Raw genomic sequence first — 22664 nt, forward strand, 5'->3', positions numbered from 1 at the left:
GAGACTCCTCCTTTATGTGTACAGATGTGACGTAATGACATGCTCGAATCTCCCACGGAAATCCACCAGTACCACTGGAATTAAAAACATTATTACAAGCTTACCGTTTTGAATCGAACTAAGGCAATCATGGGAGTTTTGAACACTGGTTGGTTATGTACTTGCTCAAAACTTTATTTTGGATAATTTTTAACCCCAAAAAAGTTACGGACTGCAGCTTTAAAGAGATTAAGGTCTACATAAGGTGAATCTGCAGCTTCAAAGGGATAGTTCAGCCTGAAATGAAAATGATGTCATCATTTACTCACCCTCAAGTTGTTCCAAACCTGTATGAGTTTCTTTCTTCTGCTGAACACAAAAGATGATATGTTGGTAACCAGCAGGTGATGGTAGCCACTGACTTCCATGGTATTTTTGTCCTACTATGGAAATCAATGGTCACCGTCAACTTTCTGGTTACCAACATTCGTTAAAATGTCCTATTTTCTGTGCAGCAGAAGAAAGAAACTCATACAGGGTTGGAACAACTTGAGGCTGAGTAAATGATGACAGACTTTTCTTTTCGGGCTGAACTATCCCTTTAAATAAATTTTCATTGAAAAAACCAAAGCTCTTTTATTCTACAAGATAACCCTGTTCCTTGAATGCTATGTAGTTTCACAGAAAATGAACTAATGGCTATATCTCAGAGGTGTTGGTTCCTCTTCATGAAGAGTTTAGCTCCAGCACACCTGGCTGGAAGTGTTCATTGACGCTGATGACCTCGATTAGCTACCTCAGGTGTGTTTAAGAGCTGGAGATAAAATCGGACACCCCTGCCATAGAGCTTTCTATTGATTTTGAAGCATTAATAGATTTTTGAAAAATAAATTAAATCAACAGAATTTAGTACCAATACTATAATTGTAGTTAGAATATTTTGTGTTCAGCAACATTTTTTTTTTATAAAGTGAATCATATTGTTTAGTATATTAACATTGTTGATTGTGACTGTATGTATGACAACTGAATTGACTCATTCTTGAGTAACATCATTCTTTCTTTGTCAGATTTCAGAGAACCCAAAGGAAAAGAGGCCGTGTCTGATGCAAGACAGATTTTTAAAAACCTGAACCGTTGGACCACCTGTAGTTATGACATTAGACTTCTGAAGCAATTTTATTTTTAAAGGTTGAAATGCTTTTGTCCTATCTCTCCCCCTCTCTTTTTTAAAGAATGATCTGTTAATATATTTTTGTCATTGATTGATTTTATCAAATAAATTGACTAAACTGCTGGAAAGGTGTCATTTATATTTTAAAAGGTCTTCACTCTTCACCAAATTTTGAAATGGTCAGGAATTTGTTGACGCACCATTGAAGTATAGTTGAAATATTAATGTTGTTTCAACATTAACTTGGTGCATCAGATGGCAACATTGTTTGACATTCCTTTTCAGTGTTTCAACAAAATAGGCCTATGTAGAATCAACATCACATTGTAACATTGATCAAACCATTTAACCAAAGATTATTTTCATTAATTCAACCACAGTGATGTAGATTCAACATCATAGTGTAACGTTGATTCAACAATATTACCATTGATTATTTTTTGTTAATTTCAATATTGATTCAGCATCGGTGATGTAGAATCAATCATAGTGTAATGTTGATTCAATAGCATTACCATTGATTTTTTTTGTCAACATTGACTGAGGGTGCAAAAGTAATGTTGATAAAATATCACTTTGTAATGCTGAATCAATACTACCGTTGATTTTTGGTTGAAATCTCAACATTGCTTCACCATTAACTGAGGGTGCAAGAGTGATAAAGCAACATCACTTTGTAACGTTAATCCAGTGCAATTAGCCTTGATTCGTCAACACTGAGTTAACATTGTTTCATTGATTACATGCTGTCTGGGTCACTACTTTTCTAAAAGGACACTTTCCGAATTGCCAAATCACAGTTTATTTTTTTACCATGGCGAAACGAGTTGTAAAACGTATGATTCATATGTTGAGATTAAGATCAAAAGGTCATGAGGACAAGTTGGAACAAGAGTGCCTATCATGTCACGACTGAACAATAAGGTTCACACTTTCTCGATTATCTTTGTTTCATTGAACAAGCAACATTTTCCAATAAGGATGTGTAAAGCGTATTTGGATTTATTTTACGAAATTATCTTTAAAATTACCTGAAAAGGGGACCTTTCTTTTTTTGCTTAGTTTATTTTATGTATGTATTTGTAATAGAGAAAGTGTGTAGGGCCAAACAGGAAATAATTATTATGTAAATCTGAATATATCAATTTAAATCTGAATATATATTTATTAAGCCTGAATATATAAATGTACATTTATATAATTAGACTTATATTTATATATTCAGACTATATTCAGACTTATAAACTATGTATTCAGATTTGCATTTATATATTCAGACTTATATTTACATGTTCAGATTTACATTTATATATTTAGATTTACATTTATATATTCAGACTTATAAACTATATATTCAGATTTCTATTCAGATTTTCAGATTTAAATTTATATATTCAGGCTTATAAACTATATTCAGATTTACATTTATATATTCAGACTTACATTTATATATTCAGACTTATAAACTATATATTCAGATTTATATTCATATTTTCAAATTTACATTTATATATTCAGGCTTGTAAACTATATTCAGATTTGCATTTATATTTTCAGACTTATAAACAATATATTCAGACTTACATTTATATATTCAGACTTATAAACTATATTCAGATTTACATTTATATATTTAGATGTACATTTATATATTCAGGCTTATAAACTATATATTCAGATTTGCATTTATATTTTCAGACTTATAAACTATATATTCAGATTTACTTTTATTCAGATTTATATTAATATTTTCAGACTTACATTTATATATTCAGATGTGCATTTATATATTCAGGCTTATAAACTATATATATTCAGATTTACATATATTTAGATTTGTATCTTTATATTCAGAAGTAGGCTATACAGCTAGCCTATATTTACATTTATGTATTCGAGATTTTCATATTGTCAGCGTTGGTTGCTGCAGAAACGAAACAGAATCTGCAGCAGTCTTTATTTCAAAAGAAATATTCTCAAAACAGAATCTTAAGAACAGGAACAAGGATCAGGAACAGAACAACCATGAAACGATAGAACTGACAACTTGAACCACAGGGACTAATCAAATAAACGAGACAGCTGACACGACTAACGAGATAATAGATGAACAGGTGATAGAAATACAGACACAGGGAAACATGAACTGAACACAGTAAAACTAGAAACAGACATGAACAGAACAGATCAAAAACTAAACATGAACAAACCAACACAAAACGCGGTACATATAATTATGGTAGGCTACACATGGTAAATAAATAAATAAAACTTTTTTTACGGGGTGTGAAAGAATTATTGATCCATTTAAAGTTGATTTGATTGTTGCACAACCAGGAAATTCAGCATATATATTTTTTAATTACAGGTAGGTTATATTAAACAAATTGAAAATGTAAAAAAGTAGGCTACGAACAAGGAAGTAGCTAACTAACTAACTAACTAACTGACTTGTTATGAAAGAATCTTAAAAATACAAATATTTTAAGAAATGTACTATAAAAATAAGTGTTTAAAAAATAACTGTGTTTTAAAAATATAGCCTTTATTGAGCGTAAGAATACTTTTCATTAGTAATTGATCTAGTACGGCTTATCACTGCCCTCCAGCGGTCTTCACCCAACACTGCGCTTAAGATTGGTCGTGTGTGAAACTGGCGTAGTGCGCATGCGCAGTGCAGTGTGCGTCCATTAGCAGGAGGGTCGCTGCTGGTTTTCAAACAGGATGAACGCGCCACCGGCATTCGAGTCCTTTTTGCTATTCGAGGGAGAAAAGAAGTAAGTGCAGTGCAACGCAATCTTTACTATTAAGTGATACTAATGGATAGTTGCCTATAATGAAACAAACAGTCAGCTGGAATACAGGATGTAGCTTGCAAAGTGTTTAGCTTGTTGGCTAACTGGAGTTAGTAACGTCCATCTGTAAAATAACAAATTATAATAAAAGAAACTATATTGCAATTTTAAGTGGACATGTTTTACTTTTGGGGTGCAATTTTATATTTTAAATCTATATAAAATATAAACTGGAAAAACGGTGTTCATTGTGAAACCTTCTTAACGTAGTGACATTTTCAAAAATAACCGCATTAACAAAATAAAAAAGTAAATATTTTTGACTCTGAGCCATTACTGAACGACAGGTAATAAGTTTTTCTATAAATGTATGTATTTATGTACACGTATATGTGAACGTTTTTGGATATTCTTTAGAATACCATGGTACATGTATATGGTAATTACCCACAAAGTCCTTTTAGGTCTCTGCTGCCACAGTACTGTTTGTAAATGGGTAAGAAAAAAATATATAGAAGCTATTGTCTGATATTCCTGCTCAACTTCCTTTTCCAGGATCACAATAGTTAAAGACACCAAGGTGCCGAATGCATGTCTGTTCACACTGAATAAAGAGGATCACACGCTGGGGAACATCATCCGCTCGTAAGTCTCTGATGGCCATGCATATTTGAGTCATTACTGGGACACTCTGCTGGTTTGTGTAATCAACCTGTGACATGTTTCCATTAGGCAACTGCTGAAGGACCCTCAGGTGCTGTTTGCTGGGTATAAGGTTCCTCATCCTCTAGAACACAAGATTGTGATCCGCGTTCAGACGACACCAGACTACAGTCCCCAGGAAGCCTTCACTAATGCCATCACTGATCTGATCAGTGAGCTGTCCCTGCTGGAGGAGCGATTCAGGGTATGTGTCGTCAGATCGTTTCGAAGCAGCTTTAAAGAAACAAACCATCAATACTGCAAACTTTATCAAATATAAGATGCATTCGAATTCTTGTAGCACTTTATTTTACGATTCTGTTCCCCATGGACCTATTATGTACTTATTAATGTTATTACAAGAACTGAGTTCTGAACTTTCAGTTGTATTTTTATTTGCTAATTTCTTATTGTATTACTGACTGCATACTTGTCTTTTATAAAGTTTGAAATTTATACTATTAGTTAGTTGGTCTTTTGGCTGCTGATTTTTGTTCATGTTGCTCAGCTGCTACAGATCGTTTTGCAAGCAGACAGAATTAATGTTTGATATCTAAATGTTTGACTAGAGTTTTTATTTTATTTTTACCATATTGGAATCGAAACTGGGAATTGATAAGAATCGGAATCGATAGTAGACCCCAGACTTGTAGTAGACCCAAAAAACAAAATCAAGACCTTGTAAAAGGGCTCTTTAAGTGTCCCAAACTAAGCAAGCCAAAGGTGACGGTGGCAGGAACCTAAACTCCATCAGGTGATTGAAATGGAGAAGAAAACCTCACAAACCAGTCCGGAGGCCAGTTCTCTTCTGGCCAGTGAGGGCTGGTGTGATTTGATTTCGCATTATCAGTCTTGTTTACTAATGGACTTTTTTAATTTTAGGTTGCCATCAAAGACAAGCAGGAGGGAATAGAATGAAGAACCATCACACTCCACTGGATGACAACAACTCATTCTCAACTAACTGAATTGCTACATTAGTATTTAAAAAAAAAAAAAAATGTTTAGGGCTGTGAAACGATTAATTGTGATTAATAGCATCCAAAATAAAAAGTTTGTGTTTACAGAATATATGTGTGTACTGTGTATAATTATTTTGTATATATAAATACACACATGCATGTATATATATAAAAAATATATATATTTAAAATATTCATATCTCATTTAAATGATATGAATATACAGTATATACATGCACATATTTCTTAATTGCATTCATGCATGTGTGTGTATTTTTATATAAAAAAATAATTATACACAGTACATGCATATGTATTATGTAAACACAAACTTTTATTTTGGATGCGATCAATCATTTCACAGCCCTAATTTAAATATGACAGCTGACAAGCTCTCAGGATAAATAATATAAGATCTTTAACAGCCTCTAACAACATTGAGGTTAAGATCTTTGGAGTTCCTCTTTCAATATTGCTTTTCTAACGAAGCATGCTGGTATAATAAATCAAATCTTGAACATTCTTTGAAAATGTTTCATTTCACATCAAGTTTATGTGTACAAGGAAATGATTTCCTCTTCAGCGCCCCACTTATTGTGATCTACTTTATTTTTTATTATTAAAAATGTGACTTTTTTTAATGAAATTCATTGATTTGTGATTTATGTGAGTCTTAATATTGTTGCATTGTTTCATGGGTTTGTGGTACATGTGGCTTTTCGAGATGGGAACTGATAGGCCTTCAGTTGTTTTTGAGGGGACACATTAAAGTGATGCACAAACGTTGCTTGATGGCTGACGGATATATTCCGATTATTAACTGTGGTTGTAAAGGAATAAGAACATGTCTGAGGTGTGAGGCACAGAAGTCTGAACAACATTTACTGCAGAAGAATGACCTGGTGAGTCAACAACATTACGTTCAAAAGCGATTGTCTTGACATCTGTATTTTGCGCACAAATGAGCCGAAGTTGCACCTCTGGTTAAACCCATGGTTGAACCGTGTGATCCATAATAAAATTCAGATGGACTTTTGTTCTGCCCTGACTCTTAAAATTGTGCTACTAAGCTTTTCAAACTGTTCACAGTTTTGAGTTCGGTAAGCTTTTGGTTTGTTATTTTGAGCATACGTCTCTTATGCTAACCAAGCCTGAATTTGTTTGGATGAAAAACAAAGTAAATCAATAATATTGAAAAATATTATTAAAAATTAAAATAACTCGTTTCTGTTTGAATATTTTAAAATGTAAAGCTGAATTTTCAGCATCATTACTCCAGTCTTCAGTCAGTATCACACGTTCCTTTAGAAATCATTCTCAAGAAACATTTCTTATATCTATGTTGAAAAAAGTTGTGCTGTTTAATATTTTTGTCAAAACCATGATGCATTTTTTTCAGAATTTTTAAGGCGAGACACTACATGCTATTACACAGTTTTTTCACGCATCTGTCAATTTTGGGCTGTTTGGCTTTTCATAAAGTGTTTTTTAGACGAGTGGAAAGAAAACATCCAAAATACAATTTGTATTCCTAAAACCCCTCTGTCAAAACCTTTGACTCTAATATGTCAACAAAATGAAACAATTGGCTTTGAACCTGGCTTTATTTAATGTTCAGATTTTTGTAGACGTTTATGCAAATTAGTTAATATTTAATTCGATAATGCTTTATTTACATATTTAAACTACATTTTAGAAAACTTGTAATACAACATTTTTTTGCAATTCTTAATGTAATCAATTAACTGGGGAAGTATGGTATTTTTACCTTAGTCACTTAGGGTTAATAGAAAATTCGAAAGAACAGTATTTAATGAATCTTTTGTAAGATTAAAAATGTCTTAACTGTCACTTTTTATCAATGTATCCTTGCTGAATAAAAGTATTAATCCCCCCCAAAACTTTTGAACGGCACTACATATTTAAAAAAATAAATGTGTATATATATATATTCTATTGCAGATCCAATATGATTTCACCTATGATCCAGTGTCAAAGACAGCGGTCCGAGAGCAGGAGAGTGGCTCTCGACAGTCCTATGTGTTTCCTGGAATATTTTTGTGGGAGAATTTTGTGTCAGAAGATGAAGAGAGAGAGCTGATCGCCAGAATGGATCAAGACGTCTGGAGAGAATCTCAGTCAGGCCGACGGAAACAGGTGAATAAGGGGGGAAACTGAGACGGTGTACTAATAAAATTAATTCCTTTCGCTTTTTATTCATCAGCACAGCAGCACGTACTTTATGTAGTAAACATTGTATATAAGAACATATATCATTTAAAGTTAAAACATTCATAAATCTGTCACAGAAAATGGTATAATTTAACCGTCATAAATGGTCACCGTTTTTTTTTTTTCTAGTTTGAGGATTTGTGGTAGTTCGATAGAATGAAATGTCCTCATTTCATTTATATTATACTCACGTGTGGCGCTGATATCTGTCTCTCATTAGCAATCGTGCCATGCTTCATACCACAGTCATGTTAAAAAACATGAATGTTTTCACTCATTCATAAACATTATTAGATCCATCAGCATGATGGCAAGTTCCATGATTCCGCTTATCGCGTCATCAATCTACGCCAGTACGCCTTTGTTATTGTAAGAGGTTAGCGGCGGCGAAAAAAATTACTGTAGCTTTAAGTGAGAAATATTGTGAAGTGTTCATTCCCGAAAGTAAACTCAAGACTACAATCGATGTGTTTCAGGGTGTTCAGGAACAGTGTGCACTGATATAGAGAATAACTGCCTTTGCTTTGTAAATTTACAAAGATTTTTGCAGTTTACTACAACAGTGCTGGTGTGTGACATGAATTTTAAAGAGACCTATTATACCCTTTCACAAAGTCTTGATTTTGTTTTTGGGGTCTACTAGAATAGGATTTCATGCTTGAATGTTCAAAAACACATTATTTTTTCCCATATTTGACATTGTTGCAGCACCTCTCTTCCCAGTCTGTCAGTAACGCTCTATTCAGTTCCTGTCTCTATGATTACTAACGTAACTCAACCAGGCCTCGGCCCCCTTTTGTTGCGTATGCCTTGGGTGGGAATTATTTACATGATGAATATTGTGATAGTATGTTTTAAAATAGTATGTTTATATCCAAAGGACTTTGGGCCAAAGGTGAACTTCAAAAAACGGCGTGTCCGTGTGGGAGACTTCACTGGCCTGCCTGCTATCAGTCGCCACCTGGTGGACAGGATGTCAAAGGCACCTCAGTTGGCCTCCTTCAAACCAGTAGAGCAGTGCAACCTAGACTATGATCCCGAGAGAGGCTCTGCTATTGACCCTCACTTGGATGACAGCTGGCTGTGGGGAGAGCACCTGGTCACCATTAACCTGCTCTCGGACACTGTCCTCACGATGAGTTTAGATGGAGGCTGGGGAGACATGGAGCACGGGGAGGTGAGAGTGGCTGTGCGTTTACCACGCAGATCATTGGTTGTACTCTACGGAGAGGCGCGTCACCGGTGGAAACATGGCATCCACAGAAAAGACATTCATGGGCGCAGAGTGTGCAGCACCTTCCGGGAACTGTCTGCTGAGTTTCTACAGGGAGGAGAGCGGGAGAAACTGGGCTCAGAGTTGTTAGATTTAGCACTGAGTTTCAAGGGTGCACCTATATAAGCTTAGATAAGCGAATGTATCTTCGGGTTTCCTTACATACAACTGTAAAGTGATTATTTTTAATTCTTTATTTAAATAAAGGCATATTCTTTTTACACACTGTTATGTTGATTTGTGAAAGAATAATGGTTATGAGCTGCAATCATTTCTAACTAATTGAACGATTCCCTTATATAAAAATCGTATACGTATGAAACGTAAGATTTCAATGTAGGGCGGGACTTGATTTTGTTCATCAGGAAATGATTGGATGGTTGAGGTTTACTATTGCTTTGATGTCATGTGATTGACAGGTTGTCCCGCCCTCGAGCGAGTAAACACATCATCAGAGAAGAGAAGAGATGAAAGAGGAAGGAGGGGGGCACATGAATAAAAAAAAATAATGATGTGCATGGATACAGAATTAATAATCAAATTCTCAATTGTGATTCTATTGTGACTTTAAATGTTTTTCCAAAGCTGCACTATTATTTGTAAGCCTTTTACATTAAATTGATAACTTTATTTAGAAATATTTTTGATTTGGTTATTACATCAGTGGTTTCCTTAACCTTTTTTTACTCCAAGCCCCTCCTTTGTCTGAGACAATATTTGAAGACCCTCCTATCTAAGCTGATATGTACCTTTGGTATTACTAATGTAATAAATACAAATAACTCAAAAATATGATGCCAGTTTAATGTTGTACATCTTTACTTTTAGTTTTTAAAATAGTATAAAAACTTATTGGGGCCCTTGGAGGTTTGCCCACTGGTTGAGATTCACTGGTTTATTATATTTATGTTTTAAGTGCTTGAAATATTACTCTCTTTTTTCAGTTAACTGCACGTTCAGGTTTTCTGACTACAATGCCACACTCAATATGGCGGAACGGTGACGCCAAAACCAACTTGTACGCTTGTGCGTCACAGCTGGTCAAAGTTCATTTGTTTTTTCCCGGGAAAACGACCTGACGTTCTAACCACATGACCTCGTGTGTATTTTATATTTAAATCAGATATCTGGCCCCGCGTGTACGTGAGAGGTAAGCTGTGTAAATCACTTCGAGCACCAATACAATTATTTTTACTCTTAACGTCTGTAAAACGTTTATTTAACACAACTAAAGTCAACCGCTCAATAAACATGCAAAAAAATGCAGTAAGGAGTTAAGCAGTCGATTGTCATAATCAGTTAACAAATACGTTATAACGGATATACAATATGCAGCATCGTATTTATGATTTAAAACGTTGCCTTTAGCATGATTTTACCAATATTGCTTTGTGTGAGTAATATGTGAGTTTAAACTAAAAAAGTTTTGATTAATATATTTTGACATTTCTTTTGGGAATTATAATGACATATTTTTCTTTGTTTACTTAGCATTTTCCAGTATTTGCGGAATGTAAATGATGTTGCTCATAGATAGTCTCTACAAAAGTTTCACTGCATTCTCCTGTATTCAGAGCCCACATAGGGTGTGAAGAATAGACCACTTGTCCTGTATCATTACATAACAAAACAAGTTTCTGACACCTAAATGCCCAATAGCAAGAGATTTACAAAGTGTGTGAAACCTGCAATCATTCCAGCCCACCTTTTATAAGGTCTGATTAAACACAATACCCACACTTTCACTGTGTGCAGCCATGGAGAAGATAACAGAGAAGATACTGCTGGAGAAAAGCTCTCCAAAGACAAACAAACTGGACCAGATCAAGACCCTCAAGTAAGAATTTGTGATTTCAAGGCACACTATGATGTGTTTTGGTCTGTCAGTGAAAAGTAATTTTTAGCTTTTGTCTAATGCTCACCAAGGCTGCATTTATTTGAGCAAAAATACAGTAAAGCAGTAATATTGTGAAATTTATTCCTGTGATGTCATTACCCCAGTCTTCAGTGTCACATGATCCTCCAGAAATCATTCTAATATGTTGATGTTTCTGCTCAAGAAACATTATTATTATTATCAGTTTTGAAAACCGTTTTTGTGGAAACTGCAATATACTACCTTTTAAAAGTTTAGGATAAATAAGATATCTTTAAAATTTTTAAAAAATATATTATTCAGCAAGTGTGTGTTAAATTGATTCAAGTGACAGTAAAGCCATTTATAATGTTACAAAAGATTACTATTTAAAATGCTGTTCCTTGAACTTTTTATTAATCAAAGAATCCGGGGAAAAAAACATATCAGAGTTTCCACAAAAGTATTAAGCAGCAAAACAGTTTTCAACATTGATATCAATAAGAGCCATTATTAATAATTGAGCACAAATAATAATTGATAATAACTGAGCAGTAATTCAGCATATTATACTGAGTAATGATGCTGCTGAAAATTCAACTTTGCCATCACAGGAATAAATTACATTATTAATTATATTAAAATGCGAAACAGATATGTTAAAATGTAATAATATTGCTGTTTTTACAATATTTTTGATCAAATAAATTGAGTCTTGGTGAGCAGAAAAGACTGAGCTATCAAAAAACATTAATACATCTTAATTTGACCGCCAGTGTATTAAAAGAATAAACTATTTGAATGTCCTTAGGTTGAAAACTTAATTTTCTAAAACATATGATCTGATATATGCATGCATTCTCTGCTCAGTCTCTCACGCATGGGTCTGAAGAGCGAGGATCTGCCCGTCCCTCTGCTGTCTAAACTGTGTAGTCTAGAGCAGTTGGATTTGTCTGGGAACTTGTTGCAGGAGATTCCCAAAGGCCTCTGTCTACCCTGCCTGAAGATCCTGAACTGCTCCAACAACGATATGGAGGATGTGACATCACTGGAAGCCCTGAGAAACATCGAAGAACTTAGACTAGAGGACAACCTCTACCTCACCGTGAGAATCTCACTTTGAAATTCGACCCTCATATTTATATGAAATCAGAGCATCAACAGTGGCGTTTGTTGACACTCTCAATCTTGCTGTCTCTGTAAATTGTTTCATTTATATTTTTTAGGTCAATGATGAACACAAAGTGATCTACCTGTTACCTAAACTGAGGATGTTCAATGGGAAGGATATCAGCTCTACGGCCCATCATATTCGCCATGGCAGCACTGAGATCCTCAGGAAGAGGGTGAGAACTGACTTTTACACGTATTCATATCATTTTCACCCATTGCCCCATTTACACCTGGTACTAAGATGCGTTTTGGTCGATTGGATCATAAGTCAATGAGGGAGACACATACCCGTTTACACCTGGTGTTTTAATCCGTCTCTTTTATCCACTTTCATTTCATATTTCACATTTAGTGTTGTGATCCGATAGACCAAAACGCATCTTAATTCCAGGTGTAAACTGTGTGATATTTCTGTCTGGTTTTTGTTATTGTTAATTTCAGTTAGTTTGTATATTATTAAAGATCCCATGAAACTGCTATATTATTTCTTTATTGTTTTTTGACCACCTTCAGGTGATTGGTTTGTGGGAACGAAGCTTCAGTCTCCCTGATCCCGTTACGGCACAGAGTCTGGCTGCTGTCGAGAAGAGTTTCGTCAACGCTGCCAACAGGCAAATCAAATACGGCCCCAGTTCCTTGAGTGATTACACAAAGTTTAGGGTCGGTACTCTTGTGTGTTTATTACGTTCCCTGGGTCCTCCTGACGCAGATTTGTGCATTAATAGAGCATCTATATTGGTGTGTCTCTGTGGTTGCATTTGAACTCATTTTGTTTTTGCTTTTTAAGCTTGAAATGATTGCAAAGGAATATTTGAAGTCACTGGCCTGCAGTGAAGAAGGAAGCAAAGTCCAAGACGTTACTCCAACAAAGGAGATTGAGGTAAAAATTTTCGATTTAAAGCCAAATCAAATCAAAATATAAATGGTACAGTTTAATGAACCTTTTGACAAAATATACACACGTCTCTTACCTGGTCACATTCAGTTTTGAATGACATCATTATTTAAATGATAGCATATTTTCAATTCAAAATGGTGAAATTACAATGAAAAAGAGGTGCATCACTGTGTGTTACTGTGGGCCGTTAAACATATCCATCTTCTCACGCACGCACTCTTTCACTGTAAAAACTAAAAGCGTCGCATTGGAATTCACACTCGTATTCAGTGAAAAGTAAGCCCCGCCTTCTTTGATCTGATTGGCCATCATTTTGACTTTGACGAGCACTGTTAAACCGCTCAGGCAGACCAGCCTAAAAATGTAACTTTTTAACTGTCTGTCATCCTAACAACAAACCGAGCAGTGCGTAATGGAGAGCAGCATTAAAGCAACACTAAGTAAGATTTTTTACCTTAAAATAATGTTTCCAAAATCGTCTCAGTGGTTCATTAAGTCGTAACAGGGTGAAAGGCACTTCTGGATTCGCTTTGCGGTCCTATATCTGCTATAACCACGCTGTGTAAGATTGCCAGATCGGGTCGCGTTTCTGTAGTTCTAATGAGACATAAGAAAACTACAAATTTGACTTGCTTTACGTCAAGCGTTACAATAGTCATTATTTTGTTTTTCTTCGTTTCTGATGTCGCAATACATCATACTTTCATGAAATCATGCATCATACTCTACCTTGTCTGTGGACCTCGTTCATTCCAAAGCCGGTGCTGGATAAACAACGAGCATGCGTGCGTCAGTAGGCTGCGCTAGGCTAAATTATTTACGACAGCGGTAATGGACAATTCCGCTTCCAACCTGTAGGGCGACCGCAGAGGAAAAGTTACTTGGTGTTGCTTTAAGAAATATCATATATTGGGGGCCCAATCTGAGCAAAAATTTGGTGCAGTTGCTGATATTTATATGGCCAAAATATAAGATGTAATTCTGATAGCTTGTAATGTAGATCAATGAGATCTCTATAACAGACTACTTACTTAAAATTGATATAAATATCAGTTGACACTTTATATCTCTCAATAATATGTTCACACCAAGAATGATAACTATGAAGATGACTAACAATAACAATATTAGCGTCCACACCAGCGCACTATATCGTTTATTCTAATCATGTGCTACAGTTTTGTCGTCGGTCACTTTAAATGCTCAAGCTCTTTAAAGCAGGATGGATTTTGATTGGCTGTCAAAGTTTTTATCGGTCATCAGCTGGAAATAAAATTGTGCCATTATAGTTGTGATGAACTATATCTTTATTGTGACCTTTATAGTAATTGTACTTGGTGTGAACGGGCTTTTAGTAAGATAATATTTCTATGTATACGTTTTATGATCAGAAAAACGTATGATGCAACATACAAATAAATGTTCCTCAAAAGTCTAATGTATCATATTTTATATATCTATAAAATGATGTATGGATAATCAAGTAAAACTAAGTTGCTTCAGTCCAGTAAATGTTCAGCTTGAAATATTTCTAACAACATAATTTGTTTTCTTTTTTTTACTTTTATAAAAATCAGTAAAGACACATGTGCCATGACCTGAAGGGGGACTTTTTTATACTAAAGTAATTCAATTAAAAGGCCTTTTACTTGCAAATAAAGTACGAACTATCAATCAGACGACAGAAGGCATGTAGTAGAACGTGTACAAGTTTTCATTTAGAGGCTTTAGAAATTTGCGTATCAAATATAATACTGTAGGCTTTATAGAGATAAAATGATTTTTACCATCCCAGGTGATAATTGCATAGAAGTTAAAGAACATATTTCATTGTTTTACACAACACAGACTCCTACAGAGAGAAAGACTCGGGATCTTGGTGGTAACAGTATCACGAGTCCTCAGAAAAGAACCCGAAACAACACTGAGGTGTCTGCAGAGGCCAGTCCACGAAAGTCAAATCGCTTGGCGAGTGCAGCTCCGGCTGAGGCTAGTCCACGAACATCCACTCGAGTGCTGAGCACTCCACAGAAAACTGACCCGATATTGTCCAGCCCCAGAAAGCATGCCAGAATGACCAGCAAGGACACTCCAGAGGGAAGTCCAAGGAAATCAAGCCGCCTGGAAAATATTTTGCAGAAAGTTGTTAGCAAAACTGAAAGCCCCAGAAAAGCCTCTAAGAGGCCAGACATCTCTACGCCCACATCACGGCCGGCGAAACGGGAGAGTCCGATGAAAACAGCTAAAGATCAGACTACAGCTCAACAAAGCAAACAGACCACTGCCAACACACCTCGCAAAACTACCAGAACCAAACTCCATGTTCCTCAGGTGGGTCAAAGACATAGCGCTTATGTTTTTTTCTTTGTTTTTGGGATCTACTAGAATGGGTTTTTATCCTTGAATGTTCAAAAAACACACAATTTTTTTTACATATTTTACATTGTCGCAGGATCTCTCTTCCCAGTCTGTCAGTAACGCTCAGTTTAGTTAATAGGATAGTTAAAGGATACATTAACAATGACTTGAATATAAATCATCTATGATGAGAAATTAAAAACATGCTGAATTGTGTTTTCGGGGGGCATAAAAGAAGTCAAGGTCTTCAGATTATAATGAAGAAAAAACACTTCATTAGAAGAATATAATTCTTGAAAACCTTAAGTAGTTTTAAGTATATTTCAGCATTTATTACTTTAAGTTATATGTTTTAAAACAAGCATTTTTTAAACATTTGGTTAAAATTTAAATTTAACTTTTTATGCCAAATTAAAGTCATGTGGTGTGACCAAACCAACATGCAGATAATTTGACCTTTTTTGTGACAAGGTAAGGTTGGATTAGGTTGTAAAACATCACGTGGGTTAGCCCCCCATTTAATGATATTTATTTATACATAAATAAATCATTTCTGATATTTGTAAAATACCTTTAAAAATAGTTGTTGAAAATATTTTGTCATGTTTTTGAGGTGCAATGTAAATTTGGCATTACAGTTACTTTTTACTTAGACCACGTGACATTTTAAGAGTCATCAAATAAAAAAAGGAATACAAAACATGTATTGTAAACTACACTTTTTCCCTCATTCTTTTATCTCAGACACTCCTATTTGTTGTTTTTGAACTTTAATCAGCTTTCTGACTATGGTTTTGCTTAATTCAGATTATTGTATTTGCATGTCTATTGCCACTGAATCACTCTTAAGTTGTGGTTTCCTATTGTTACTTTTACTGTATTTGTATTCTGTTTACTGTTGATTGCTCATCACACAGTCATTAGCGCACCATTAATGTGCGTCTTTCTCCCCTGCCGTTCCAGGAGCCGGTGAGTCTGCGGCCGTTCCATGTCCTGCAGTGTCACAGTCGACAGGACAGTCCAGACGACTTCAGCACGCAGCTTTGGGCCTGTGCTTTTGAGCCCCCGCAGGAATGCAGTGGTGGGGGTGAGCGCTGTCAAGTCATTCAATGAAATGAAATCTGCTGTGCTGTATGCTTGAATGTCTTTTTGATCTGATATGTCTGCCATTGCTTTTAATCTGTTAGATATAAGAGATGGGTCTCGGACAGTTGCCACATGTGGAGGGGAAACTTTGTGTGTGATTGACTGTGAATCAGGACATGTGCTGAAGAAATACAAGGTTCCTGGTGAGGTGAGTGCAAAGAAGTTCTGTACAATACCGTCTCTGACCACCAGGTGGCTGTGGTGTTGGCCAATCAGTTTTCTGTATCACAGAAATAAGACATGGAATACACTGGCTATTCAGACAATCGTATCTCAGTTCTGCTGTCTGCATTATACAGTATGTACAGTATGCTAATATTCCATATGCATTGAATACCTGAGTTCAGTTCAGTATTCAACAGAGCAGACTTTGAGAAATATTTTTCCCACAATGCAATTCACTCAACTTGATGGTCCATTTGTAATGAATATACTATAGAGATTTTTTTCATAACCAATACTGATTATTTTGAATGTTTATTTAATATTTTACTTCTGTTTTTGTTCAATTTCATATCACAACCAAAAAAAAACAGCATGTTTTTTTTATAACAAAAACAACAACAACAACGATAAAATGATCAACAGGCAAAATAAATCGAATGTTTTCAAGGGAGTTGATCAGCTTTGTTATCATTCAGTTTAAACTACAGTTTACAGTTTGGCTAAGGAATAAAGACAACTACACTCGGATACATTTTCAGGAAAGCAACAATCAAAACAGTAAATATTGCATGTTAACAGAATTATTAATATTACATAATATTATAAATGGCAGTTTTGCATGCAATTCTTGAAATGTTTATTGATGGATCCCATATTACCAAATCAATATCTGATAAAGGACAAAATGCTTAAATATACCGGGGGAGGGAATTGTTGGTAAAACCAATTATCTGTCAAACTCTAGAGCATACTGGAAGCTATTAAGTTATTACTGAAATGTATGATCTGATCCCATATACTTTTTTTAATACACAGTGTATACACTACTGTATTCCGTTGTGAACAGCCACTGACAAATCTATTTCCATTTTGATGTCACAGAATCCAACCTAGCCTGTTTGCATCCAATGCCTGTAAATTCAGTGTTGCATTCCCTGTTGTCTTGTAGGAGTTCTTCTCACTAGCATGGTCCACGGTGCTGATGTCCAGGACAGGAGGCTCTACCCGACCCTGTAATATCCTGGCTGCTGGAGGAAAAAGGGGTCTTGTAAAGCTCATCCATCCCAGAGTCAACCTGGCGTTCGGAGAGTTTCGCGGCAGTCGTCGTGCCATTTCCATTATGCGCTTCAGTCCACGCAACGCTAGCTTTCTCTTCAGTGAGTGAAACAAACCGTTAATACATTAGAGGCTTTCACCAGAGGAACGTTTTCATAGTTCCTATAACTATTGGCAGAAGTACTGTCACTGCAGGCACTGGGAACGATTTTAGTTAAAGCTGCTGTAGGTAACTTTTGTCAAAAAATTTTTTTTTACATATTTGTTAAAACTGTCATTATGTCCTGACAGTAGAATATGAGACAGATAATCTGTGGAAAAAATCAAGCTCTTCTGGCTCCTCCCAGTGGTCCTATTGCCATTTGCAGAAATACACACTCCCGGTCGGAAACAACCAATCAGAGCCAGGAGGAATGTCTTAGCAGTGTCAGTCACACTCGTGTACGCGCTGATCACACCCCTCTCTTGCACAGCGCGAGCGCGTACCGTCGTTCAAACGCAAGATTGCCGGCGTGCTGCAGCTGTGCTTATGACGGAGAAACAACCTAAACTGCCAATTCTCGAGTGACACCTGCTCATAAAACAAAGAGGTAAAAGGAAAAAGACTGATGACGATAAACAAGCGAAAAAGAAAGAATTACACAGAGCCCATTGACTCGGTGTCAAAACTTTAGCCGCATAACATGTAGATAAAATGTCACGCACTCTGCTAAGCAACAGTTGAAACCTGCTAATTCACTGGCTTGTCATGTTGCTGAAATAATGTACTAGCACACCTTATCTAGCATTATATATCGCTAAAATAATTACTTACATACTGTAACATTAGTTACCGTTATATTAACGTTATCTAGCTATTTATAACTTATAGAAAGAGTGCAATGTTATAAAGTTACATGCATTGCAAAATAACTTGGACCAAGTTTGTAGTCAAAGTATGGGCAGACCATAGTCAATGTAAAGCATATTGTTGACGTTTAGTCCCTATAGTGAATGTGCCATATAACTTTTTATCCGCTGTATCGGTGGCCCTGTTTACTAGCCTGCGCGTTCACGACAGGCTCCGCTGTGGAGGACGAGCTGTGGAGGGAGGGCTGTAGCGCAGCAGAGAGCAAGGGGGTGGGACCTGTAAGTTGTGCTTGTTAAAATTTTCAGGCTAAGTCAACGTTTTCTCAAAACTCCCTACTGCAGCTTTAAAGGAACTCCTTTTGGGGGAACTAAATTAGCTCCTACTTCAGATTAAGGTCTAACCAGCACTATAGGAACGACTAGTGACGTTGATTGGCCGACGCATGGCATAGGAAAGACCACCACCCGCCATTTAAAACAAACAAAACATGTAAACAGTTTACATATACCATGGTGGGAGGAGCAAATGACAGACACAGTGGCTGTGGCCTGAGGCCTCAGAGAGGCATTCATTAACACAAATAAAAAAAAATTGGGGTTTTGGGAAACGCACCCCTGAGGGGTAGTTCCTATAACTGAGTTTCTAACTACCTGGTGCAAAAGCCCCTGATGAGATTAATTGAATAGACTGAATAACAACTTATTTGAGCTATATAGACATAACTAAAAATCACTTTGATTCTATTTACAGCTGGAACGTATGAAAATAAGATCTTTTTGTGGGACATTGGTGGACTGGATCGTAATTACAACTTTAAAATCAGGTTATTTATTATTTATTGTCCAGTAATTTGTGTGCTGCATTTATGTTCAAAAGCATTTTACATTTAAGTTTTAAGCTCTGCCACACTTGTCCATAACTGTTGTTTTTCTTATACGACCCACAGTAAGCTGCTGGTCCTGGAGACGTGCTCCACTCCTCTGCATGTCTCTCTGCTCCCCGCGTCTCCAGACACACACCTTCTCTCGGCCTGTGATGACGGGCTGTATGTGTTCGACATCCAGCTCAGTAAAAACACACAGAAGAGGTTTGAGTTTTCCATCAGTTCAGATATTATCATCCCTCTGCTGATTAATCTGTGTGGCAAAGAAAAAAAGTTTCTTTATTGAAATTTACTTTGCTTTTTTATTCTCAGAAATGAGGAGATGGAGGTTGTGTTTCCAATTTACAAGAAAAACGACAAGAAAAACACCTACCGGACAATTGACGGACTGAGCTTCCTCTCAGATGATATAGTGGGTGAGTAAATCATAAGAAAAGTTCAGGACTAGTTGACCAAATAATACATATAATGTATATTTTACATATGGTAAAGGTGGATTATTATTGATGAATTATTATTATTACTTGTACATAATTATATATTTTAAATTATTAATAATTGTTATTATTGATGTCGTGGTTGTTATTATTATTCACTAAATATGTCATTTTAAACATAGTTGTAAAAATAATTTCAAGGTCGTTATTTTTTTTCTGGACATTTTGTACCTGTACACTTTCCATTTACAATTGTGCAATGCTAGGCTTATTATCTTTGAAAGTGACTCTTAAAGGGTTATTTCACCCAAAAAGTCATCAATTACTTACCCACATGTTGTTCCAAACTTGTAAGACTTTCGTTCTTCTTCGAAACACAAATGAAGATATTTTTTATGAAATCTGAAAGATTTCTGTTCCTCCATTGACAGTCCCTTTGTCGCTTCAAAAAGTAATAAAAAGATCGTAAAACTAATCCATATGAATCGAGCGGTTTAGTCCAATTTTTCTGAAGAGACACGACCACTTTATATGATGAACAGATTTAGGATATTATTCACATATAAATATTCAACTCACACATCAGTTGTGGTAAATGGAAGCATGTTCGTTTGACGTGTGAGAACCAATGAGATTCATTCTTGTGTTACGCTGCATGTTTGAGCTTCTGCAAGAAACAATGAGGTTCGTTCTCATGAGGTTTGTTCTCACGTGTTCCCCAGCGTCCAAGAGCCACATGCAGGGCTCTATCTATCTGTGGAGCTGGAGAGCTACACGGGCATCTTGGAATGGCAAAAAGAAAGAGGTGGCAGCTGTTGTTCTGGCAGAGCTGCAGTGGTCCAGCACTGAGATCCCATACCTGTCTCTAGGCACCTGTCCAGGTAATAATGTTGTGTGTATGAAATGTCATATATGGTCAAATATAGGGACAAAAAAAAAGTCAGTATAAATATGCAGAATCTTTCTGGGCAGTACTCATTAATAATGTACCAATCACTGGTGAGACTTGAATGCATATATGCAGAAAATCTGATGGCAAAACTGATGTGTGATTGTTTTTTTCTTGTAGGTTATGGTTATGTTGTGTGTGGGGATGATCAAGGCAGACTATGGATGTACCATATCACAGACACCATGATGGAAAACTTCAAGAGTGGAAAAACGATTTCAGCCACTGAGGTAAGTTAGCTATTGGTGGGTTAGCGATACAGTATGGGTTTAATGATAATATTTTAGAGCATGTACTGAAAAAAATGGTGAACTATAAATAATAATGTCCTAATGAACTGGTCAAAAATATTATTTAGGGCTGTCAGTTAAACGCGTTATTAACGGCGTTAACGCAAACCCATTTTAACGGCGTACATTTTTTTATCGCGCGATTAACGGTCTTTTTGGCCTAGCAAACTTTGTAGTTTTATTCACATGCTTTTGCAACAGGACGCGGCATGCGCGGCGCTGCGCTATGAAACCCATTCATTTCAATGGCTTGCGCCACGCGAGGACGTTTTGTTGCTTCGTCGACCAAAGCGCAAGCGGATCTAGCTAGACCAGAAACACAACAACAGGCACGCCGCACACACTTGTTTGGGCTTGCGAGCCGGCCAAATAGTTGGTTAACGTTACGTTTTGAGTGGATGACGAACGCGAGACGCCGAAATGGATGACAATAAGATTCTGAATGGAAAGTTTACTTTTAAAAAGTTGCCAAATGGTTCCATTGACAAGACCAAAGTGATCTGTGTGTTTTGTCGTTGTGAACTGAGCTATCATCATCGCAGCACGTCCAGTCTGAAATACCACTTGATGATGGCCAAGCACACACACACACACACACACACACACACAGCTGATGCGAATTCTCCGCCCCCTCGTCGTCAGTATTTCTTTCACCCTTTTATTGATGGACAGTGTTACATTGTGTGAGAGATTATTTGCTCCAAGTGAGAATGTTAGTGTGAATTTGAACACAGTATATGCCAATGTTGTTTTCAATAAAAAAAACATTTGCACAAAGCAAGCCGATCCACTTTTCCATGTTGATAAGAGCATTAAAATGAGAAAAAATAATGGGACAAAAAGAAATCAAGAGACATTTAGAATAGATAAAAATGTGCGATTAATCGCGAGTTAACTATGACATTAATGCGATTAATCGCGATTAAATATTTTTATCGTTTGACAGCACTAATATTATTTAATATTGCCGAATCAACCTAAATGCATTAATTTATACCAACAAAATTAATTTTTATGGGTAAAATCAAGTAAGCAATAGCCACCACTTTTGGGTGTTTTGTTTGTCAAGTTTTCTCTCAATAAAATCTCTCAAAATAATTCTGTTAGCTACAGTATAGACACACTAAATCCTTGAAGAAAGTGTCAACATGTCAACTCTAGAGGAGTGATTGTTGTTTATGGTTGTATACAGAGCTCCTGGATCTCATTTTCCTCTTTTGCTCGTGTTATTTCAGGTGCTGGAGTGGCCGTCACCGGTTCGAGCTGGAAAGGGTGCATTAGAGGGGCCTTCTATTAACAGCATTGCCATGGATCCTGATCTACATTACTTAGTTGCCCTTACTGACAAGAATATGGCTGTGGTTTGGAAGAGAGAGAATCACTGAGAAAAAGAGATGTTCAGTTGCTGGCAGTATTTCTCCTTATTGCTTTGCATTTCTGAACCCGACTTGAATTGAGATCATGATTGTTTGAGGAGAGCAGGAGTT

General features: G+C 36.1%; 3 protein-coding genes across 3 annotated transcripts; all 3 read left to right on the top strand.

Moving 5' to 3' along the window:
• The first annotated feature begins 3788 nt into the window (after window positions 1-3788).
• On the top strand, window positions 3789-5652 carry polr2j (RNA polymerase II subunit J). The gene is made up of 4 exons (XM_056247285.1): window positions 3789-3930; window positions 4504-4593; window positions 4681-4855; window positions 5533-5652. The coding sequence occupies exons 1-4, from the start codon at window positions 3878-3880 to the stop codon at window positions 5566-5568; spliced, it is 354 nt and encodes a 117-aa protein (XP_056103260.1). The 5' UTR covers window positions 3789-3877; the 3' UTR covers window positions 5569-5652.
• Window positions 5653-6320: 668 nt separating this feature from the next.
• On the top strand, window positions 6321-9338 carry alkbh4 (alkB homolog 4, lysine demthylase). The gene is made up of 3 exons (XM_056247286.1): window positions 6321-6514; window positions 7575-7769; window positions 8725-9338. Exons 1-3 carry the CDS (start codon window positions 6386-6388, stop codon window positions 9241-9243), a joined length of 843 nt encoding a protein of 280 aa, XP_056103261.1. The 5' UTR covers window positions 6321-6385; the 3' UTR covers window positions 9244-9338.
• An 818-nt stretch (window positions 9339-10156) lies between these two features.
• On the top strand, window positions 10157-22664 carry lrwd1 (leucine-rich repeats and WD repeat domain containing 1). Its single transcript, XM_056247301.1, has 16 exons — window positions 10157-10267; window positions 10873-10954; window positions 11843-12077; window positions 12199-12318; window positions 12659-12805; window positions 12933-13025; window positions 14892-15374; window positions 16365-16488; window positions 16589-16695; window positions 17662-17869; window positions 19369-19441; window positions 19565-19705; window positions 19814-19917; window positions 20661-20819; window positions 21008-21117; window positions 22413-22664. Exons 2-16 carry the CDS (start codon window positions 10875-10877, stop codon window positions 22560-22562), a joined length of 2334 nt encoding a protein of 777 aa, XP_056103276.1. The 5' UTR covers window positions 10157-10267; window positions 10873-10874; the 3' UTR covers window positions 22563-22664.

The sequence above is a fragment of the Rhinichthys klamathensis genome, unplaced genomic scaffold (genome assembly GCF_029890125.1).
Source record: "Rhinichthys klamathensis goyatoka isolate OS25496 unplaced genomic scaffold, OSU_Roscu_1.1 h1tg000046l_1, whole genome shotgun sequence".
NCBI classification, from domain to species: Eukaryota; Metazoa; Chordata; class Actinopteri; order Cypriniformes; family Leuciscidae; genus Rhinichthys; species Rhinichthys klamathensis.